Genomic DNA, 8,894 nt, shown 5'->3' with positions numbered 1-8,894 from the left:
GGCAATTTGTAGCCAAGCATGGAGTGCCTGAATCTGTCTCATGAAATTGTGGCAAACATGAATCAGTCCCTCTCTACGCATGCGCTGCCTATTGGCCGTCTTATAATTGGCCGAGTGTAAACCCGGCATAAAAAAAAAAAAAAAGAATTAAGAACACGACTGTTTCATTATAAAAAATTTATAGAATTATATTTTTTGTTTTTTTTTAATAATAATATTGTGCAATCTGAAAAAAAAAAAACTTCTTATGGATGTTTCGACACAAGAAAGAAAACAGACACAATGTTACATTATGAACTTTTAATGCTATTTTTTGTCATAACTTTCATTTACAAGTAGTAGTAGGGTATTCATCTTATATTACAAAAACGTATTTCCTCTCACTTTGGGATGGGGCAGAGACAAGATGAATAGTCACACACAAGTGTTATGAGGAACAACAAATTCAACTCTGCACAAAGCATCCTCTCAACAATTCAGCACTGTTACTACCTCCATTCTTTTTCCAACATGGCAGAGAATTTTCATAACCACGCACGATTAAAATATTCTTATGACTGCAATAAAATGCTATCTAAAATTCAACAACTAATACAAAAATACTTTATAAAAAGAAAAGTGGCTTTCATTGTAGCAAATCATTAAGTAGAAAACTAATTCCGAAAATGTTCTTGTATTAAATAAATACTGAGTAACTCATTAATGAATATCGAAGTCATTGAAAAAGGGAAATAAAACCGAACAAAAAAAAAATTCGTTTTTTCGAGTCCCTGATTCCAGTAGTAACAGTCCTAAACCAATTGAGAATATGCAAAAAATGCAACAGTCGTACATAATTATCATGCTAGTAATCTTCGCATGAGCTTTATATCCCTACCTGTAGGGATAGCAGCAATGGGGAAACAGATACACAACAATTTAGTTGCAGTTACTGCCAAGATCCGGAAATTATTGTCCAAGATCATTATTCTCAATAGCGATTCTTTTCTTTTAAATATCAAATATTACTGAAATACGTATTATTACTAGAATACTTTGACTGATTTTTTTTTATCAAACAACGAAATATTTATAAAGATTTAATCCTGTTATAAAAGTATGACATATTCATATATGGCACATGCTCAAATCAGTGAGAACAATATCAGTGCGTGTAGTGGTTGTTATCAATCTGTTTAAGTAGAAACTATAACGGATACAATATATATTCAATGCCACAAAACTGAAACTTTTTTAAATGATTAAATAATAATTTACTTCTTTTAAGTGCTTTATATATGTTATGTGAATATTTAATTTTAATGTGGTAATTTTGATTGTTACAGAAGTCCCCTTGTTATATAATCATTAGTTCAAATAGTATTTCAGTAAGAAACATCGCAATTTATTAGAGAAATTCTTAATATATATCTTATTTTTATCTTCATTCTTATATATATATCTTATTTAAAAATAAAATTGTGGAATGTCTCTTCTAATAAATACATTCGTTACAATTTTTTTTAAATGGTGGCGCTTACCCCCCCCCTCCCCTTCAGATACACTTACCTACCTATTTTAAATCATTCTATACTTTGTACATCCTGTTTTCACATTTGTCATTTTGAATCAATAACTGCATTGCTCTGAAAATAAATGTTGTATAATATATTGGAAATTAGGTTATAACTTGAAGGAAAAAAGAATGCTATATGAAAAGCACTCATTTTTTAAATTCTTTAACAACTGTTAGTCCAAAGTACTTAACGTAAATTATAACTTCACTTTCCTTCGATATTATGAATTAGCTTGAAGTTATATCAATAAAAAATTAACTAAAAATTCCTGTTTCTGAGTAAGTCGGATCTCGAATTTATTGTTTTATTTCGATGATGCTATAGATGGGGCTTTGTTGATTCGTGGCGTGCCACCAGACGTTTTCGGACTTTGACAGTAACTGCGTGAGGTATGAAAAGCACCACGTGCTCATGAAATCTGTATATGGAACACGGAACACCACATAAATAGAAAAAGAACGCAAATCGAAGGAACACCATATGAGAACAGTCTCATTCTTTTTTTTTTTTTTCACTGTTTCTTCTTTTATCTTGTAGGATCTTCTATTCAAATAGATAGGAATAAAATTGTCTTGTGCATCGCAGAAAAAGGAAAAGCAGGAACTATTCCGTGAGTTTTTATGGCTTGATATATTTTTAGTTTTTGTCGCATCATAGGTGAATAGATGAAAAAGGAACTAGATAGTGAACTTTTAGTGTCGCAGTCGAAGAACTCAAAAACTAAAGCTATGAAGACTTTTTTTTTTAGTATATATAAATAAATAAAATTATAATAACATCGTATGAAGATCCTTCATACTTTTCAGTGATTAAAAAAGTGAATCAAACATTTAATTGTGACAGTGGTTATGATATTCAAAATAATCATACTATAAAGCCTGATAGTTAGAACAACATAAGAACCGGTAGTATTACTGCATAGCCTACATACTGAAATAATGTTTGATATTTAATAGATTTTATTTATTTTTGGAATAAATAAATTTTATAGCTAATTTAAATAATTAAATTTGGGCAAATAGCTGGACAATACTGGCATTTTTGATGCCATTCGATTGAACCCAATTAACTGGAAAAGATTTTAAAATATTTGTATTCATTATGGATTAAAATGATTGCTGTAATTTTATCGTTTTTACATGCTATTTCTGTGAAACAGTTAAAGTATAATATAAAGTCCTGGCAGAAAGTGCAATCACGAATTTAAAATATATGCTATGATTTACTGTTATAAATATACGTATTCGATAATAAAAATGAATATATATCCTTCGCAAATATTAAACAAAAGTTAAAATCAAAGTAATAATTTTGTTTTTGTTTTTTAGATTTCTTCATTAGATAGTTCATAGTTGTTTTTGAATTCTTCTAAAGCAACTTTGCTCATATGAGGAGGAATGCACTCAGAGTATTTAGCAAAAGAGATTGTTTTATAAACCAATGAGTATATTTCTTTAAACAATGGTTTTAGTTACATAAATATCAACTTTAATTTTGCAAATATCACTTTCTACATAATACAAATAATGCATTTCAATACACATATATAATAAAACTCTTAATAAATTCACCGCGTTAATCAACACATAAATGAAAACAACCAGTCAGGTTAATTCAAGACCAATAATTAAAGTTCTAGGAAAAACTACGAAAAAAAAAGAAGAAAATAATAAGAAATTCTATTTCAGGACAATAGAATTATTTCGTTCCAAGATAATACTGAGATTCTGACAAAATGAAATTAATTCGTTTTATAGGGGAATTAACTGAAAACCACAAAATATATAAATTTGGATTGGATGATTTTGCTTTTAAGGAATTATATAAAAAATATCCTATGCAAAAACGAATTATATCGATTTTTAATGAATAAAAATAAAGTGCTATACAGCTGTCTTCGTTGAGCACAAAATTGATTTTTATAGGGGAAAAAGTGTATTATTTCGAATTAATGGTGCGATGTTGCACTTTAGCAACTTATAACATACAATTAAAAACAAATCAATAAAATAAACAAATGCTTAGAATGATCTAATTAATCCCGAATATTGATACTTTAAAAATATAAAATATTTTATGCATATCTAAAAACTAAGAATTTGCTTCAAATTATAATGCCATGAAATAAATAACATTACAATATTTCTTGTAAAGCATAAATAAATAAACAAAACCTTTGAGAATCTCTTTTGCTAAATGAGAGTGCTACAAGACCATATGACGAAATGCAAATTTCCAAGAAAATGCATTTCAATTTCTTTTTTTCATGTAACATCATTGACGTCAAGAAACATACAATCTTTTTTTAAAAAGGAGGCTTATTATTGTCTTGATAAAAAGAGTCACAAATTAAAGATGCACACTCGAAACACGTTCCGCAAAGGAAAGGAAAAAAAAAAAAAAAAAACATTATATCACTTCAAAAAAGAAATAACACCATCCTTAACCCTAAAGAGAAAAGAGATGCAGTGTTGCAAATGCACTGACTGACATTAATAAATATAATAGTACCTTGTATGCTCCGAAAGTCTATTATGTTGCGTCCAGTGCCTTACAAAAAGATACACACAAGGAGATATTTCTATATAGTCTATGAATGAAATATCCATAGGGATTCTCGGTCAATGGACAGTATGTACAGCCGAGGACAATTGAATGCGATACATACACTGAATTGCTCCACCAATATTGAGGATAGAAGAGTTCACAGTTCTGTCTTAGCAACAAATAACACAATGCAGTTTGTAATAGATTTCGATAGACAATTGCAAATGAAAACAGTTAATAATAACAAGAGCAATTTACCCCTGGTCCTATTTCAGAGCAGGTTTTTTTTGTTTTTTGGAATACGATTATAATGACATTCACAAAATCGAAAATTGTTCACACATATCACATATATTATTTTTTTCATAGGTTCAAGAACATGGTGGTAGTAACGCTTTGCGACAAGTCATTTGAGAATAAAAATGTAGTTTGTTATTAGTCAAGGAAGAAATTTGCTTTCGGCATCTCATTACATGTAAATGCTTTTTTTTTCTTTTAATGCATTGAAAAAATATATTGGCATTTGAAAATAAATGCCGAGCATTGCATCAGTAATCCTCTTTGCGTGGCCATGGATAAAATAAATATGAACTACTAACCTTGGATTTGTTTTGAAAATAAAAAAGAATAAATATTTAATTTATTTATGAGATGAGCCAGAATTAATCAATGTGGGTTGATGTAAGAATAGTAATTTCAAGCAAAATAAATTTAAGTAATTACAAGGATTAATATAATACATTTCTTATTCTATCAAAACAAATGACAATTTTGGAATAATAATTTAGTTTATCAAAAAAAAAAAAAAAAAAAGAAGAAGAAGAAGAAGAAGAAGCAAAGTTATTCTCAATGCTATAGTGATAGTGCTATATTCCTCAGTGGTTCTCAATTTTGGGCATAACAATAAGAAGCATAAATTTAAAACAGGTTAAATACTTCTATTCCGAAACACCATAGCATGATAATGTGTTAGGATTGATTCATCTATTTTTATTTTATTTTATTTTAAAAATTACACTTAATTATACATAAAATACACGATAATGTGCACTCAAAAAGAGCAATATTCTCGCAACATATGCAGCAATTAAAACAATAAAAATATTGTTGTGAAATATATTTTAAGATGTTTTGAGGAATTTATTAAAATTACAGAAAAGCAGCTGCATGGAAATGAAATTGATATTTCCAAAAAATCTTATTTTCAAAGTTTTATTTATAGTAAATATGCTTTTTTTTGCAATAACATTATGAAGTGGCTGTAAAAAAATATTAATATTTCAACAGAAATCTTTTCTTAGTGAACACTTACTATTTCAGAAGTAATTGCGAATCGAATATGATAGTTTTAGGCCTGACAATTTAACCTATAGTGTGTTTTGAAGGATTTTTTAACTATACATTTCAATTTACAGATAGTATTCCAGCCTACTAACATTATCATGCTAATATATATCAATTCCATTATATTAAACGAATTTATTAAGATAGCGTATAATGTAATTTAAAGTTATAAAACTATTTTGTATGATATCATAATTTGATTTAATTTTCAATGCCTTAAAATAATTATTACTCTTGCAAAGCAACATAAGGTGCATTTTCTTTCGCACTTCCAAAGCAAATATGAATTATAAGTGTTAGAGAACCACTGTTTTAATATTTATTATTTTAAAAACTTCTTTTTTACTTTCAATACCAGTATTTATTACAATGTTACAAAATAAAAAAAAATAAAGAAGAACTCAATATTTATAATTTTTTGCACAATACATAAATTAAGTTTCACGGGACACAAATAACATGCTGATTTTTAACCTACAAAGCAATTCTCCTTCCTTTTGGTTGCAGATGAATTTATCAACAATTGCAGTGAATCTATAACACAAAGAGAGCTTCACTGTTTACGAAACTTGCAAGAAATCAAAACCTCAAACAATTCCTGAATGGTCTTGTGTTGTTTTAACTCCTAAAATGCATATTACAAATCAGTCTCTTTTTTAAATCTATTTAATGTCTTCTCGCAGTCATGGAACATTTTATTTTATTCATCGAGGATTCCCGCCATCTTGGCGGTTTGGAACATGATCAGTTAGGATATTTGGCGGCGCCGAATACTGTAGTAGTTAGTAGTAGTAACCGTAGTAGTTGCTGAAATAGTAGTTTGTGAATGTGTGCATGGAACTTGAAAAGGCATCCTCGATTCGCTTCTAGTTTGCTGTTTCGCCTCGATTTCATTTCAAGAATTGCTGGAGTGAAGGAAATAAAGAGAGGACAACACACCACGTCTCGAACACGATGCAATTTCACCGTTGACTTGGCTCGATCAGTTCGGTATTGAATCAGATGAATCAAAATCTTTTATTCATAAAATTGCCATTAAACTATAGATCATAAACTGTCCCTTCTTTTTCAATATAATACAGTGTAGAAAAAAAAATAGTTTTTCCTGTAAAAAGGGCAATTATTTATTTATTTTTTAAAACTTTTGAATCATAATTGCATTAAATCTATAAAAAATGTTAGAAAAATATTTAAAACATTTAATTTTGAGATTTTTTAGGAACCAAAATTATTAAAAAGCTTTTGTACTTAACTAAAACCTATTTATTTATTAAAAAAGTTTTCATCAAGTAAAAAGGAAAAATAATACGGGTTTTATTGAGCAAATAATAAAATTAATTGAAAATAAAACAAAAATTATCGCGATGTATATGCGAATAATTAATTGGGCAATATAGTTTTAAAATACTTGCCTTTTTTGGTTTGTATAGAATTCGAACTTTTTTTTCTTTTTTTGTAGTAGTTTCAACCATAAAAAGTATCCAGGCAAAATTTATGTTTTTACTGCTTTTACCTATATCAGTGGGAATCATACAATAATGAAGTGTTTAGATAAATATAATGCTTAGTTTGATAAGTTTAAATTTTAATTTAAAATAAAATAAAGTATTTAGATAGTTTCTGAAGTTAATTTGATTTTTCTATTTTAATGTTTTTTTAAAGAAATAGACGATGGATTTATTCCGTATCTCAAAGTTTTCAGTCTATCATGAAATGCACGCTAAGTAAATTCATACATATAACAAGAATTTTTTTCAAATTTGTGAAAAATCCTCAGTATAAAATTTTTTTAAGAATAACCAATAATATTTAATATTTCAGTTTATGAACATGATTTTAAGCAATTTGCGAAATAATTCATACAATCATTTTTGATTCTGTTAATAGAAAGTAAATTTTCATTTCCTTTTACATGCATAGAACGCAATATTTCTAGATTAAAAACTGAAAATGATTAAAAATAACTTTTAATTTAAAATTATTTTTTTCTCTTTATAATTACAACGACAGAAACGATAAAAAAAATCCTTTCTGCATAACTTAACGGTTGTAAAAAACGCATGATTCGCGGCGAAATTCTCGAGCCGAGGTAACAGTGTCATTGAGTACAGTGTACATTTCTGTGGTGAAGTAGTACAGTTCTTGAATAGAGAGGGTTCTTGGAATTCAGTAAATGACTTCGTAGACTGTGGCTTTCTTGTCTCCAGAACCTGTCACAATGTATTTGTCATCTGAAGAGATGTCACAGCTCAAGACAGACGAAGACTCCTTAGACTAGAAGAAAAAAGAAGAGACACCAGTTAGGAAAATCAGGGCGAAGAGACAAGACTATATTTGTACGAAAATAACTGCGAGAAAATTGATTACTTCGAAATCGACGAGATTAAAATAAAAATTCATTTTATTTAAAATTTGAATAAAGCGAAAGTGGGTCTAAAAACCAACAAAGCAAGCGAAAGTGATAGTTTTGAAATAAATAAAAGGTAGTTAAAATAAATAAAAAGTAATTTTAATACATAAAATTAGAAAAATTTAAATTTTTTTTATAGTTAAAAAAATTTAATAAGTAAACAATTTTAAAAATTTTACATACAGCACATTTTTCTCATAAATTTTGGGATGGAGATATAAAATTGTAACTATTTTTTAATCAAAATACTGTTTGTTTACGATGTAGATATAAATAATAAGGACTTTTAATGTATAAGTTCAGATATGATAAAAAAAGTTGATTTTTTTTCAATAAAATAATTAGGTACTGTTTTTTGCTCTCCTCGCCGTTTCACGATCCTTTTTAAGTTTTTTGTTACAAATGGCAATTCGACTTTTTTTGGGGGGGGGGCTTTATTTGTTTCTAATAACCTAAAAATAAAGTTTTCTTAACGGATGAAACATAATTTTGATAATAGAATTCACAATTCTATCAGATGGCTTCAATTCCGCGGATACTAGTTTCATATATCTGGTAGACATGCCTCTAAGAAGCATTATGTTATGTTTGCTATACTTTTTCTACTACAAGGTGAAATGTGCTGTTGATAAGTATTACTCACTGATAACCAAAACTAATAATAATATTAACATTATTATTAGTGAATATACAAATTATTAGCTAATAACTAATTGTATATCATCCTTTACTCATATTAGACTGCATTTGACACGTCAAAACTACCAAACTAATGCTGTGCATAGAGAGAGAGAGCTGTGATACTATGCGTTCCACAGAAGAGAAGTGTGCGTTGAAAGTAATGAATTTCAAAACATTTTTCTTTCTTTGGGTTGCTTTCTTAAAACAGCATTCAATTTAAAATGTACTGATTGTTATGATTCTATGTGTTGCATTGAAACATAACTATTACAAATAAGAGACACGATAACTTGAAACTCGTGCGCATTTCCTTGAGTTATCTTATAATCATTGCTATCGTCTGTAGAAAATTAACT

General features: G+C 28.1%; 1 protein-coding gene across 5 annotated transcripts in view; it reads right to left on the bottom strand.

Annotated features, from left to right (window-relative positions):
- Positions 1-285: 285 nt before the first annotated feature.
- Positions 286-8,894, bottom strand: part of LOC129962123 (transducin-like enhancer protein 4) — a 334,765-nt gene continuing 326,156 nt past the window's right edge. For all 5 annotated transcript variants that reach the window (XM_056075858.1, XM_056075861.1, XM_056075862.1 and 2 more), the window contains one exon: positions 286-7,721. In XM_056075858.1, coding sequence (XP_055931833.1) covers positions 7,614-7,721 — 108 coding nt within the window. In that variant the 3' untranslated portion in view covers positions 286-7,613. The remainder of the gene's footprint in view (positions 7,722-8,894) is intronic.

The sequence above is a fragment of the Argiope bruennichi genome, chromosome 2, assembly GCF_947563725.1.
Source record: "Argiope bruennichi chromosome 2, qqArgBrue1.1, whole genome shotgun sequence".
In the NCBI taxonomy this organism is placed as follows: domain Eukaryota; kingdom Metazoa; phylum Arthropoda; class Arachnida; order Araneae; family Araneidae; genus Argiope; species Argiope bruennichi.
This window is presented reverse-complemented; position numbering and strand designations above follow the sequence as displayed.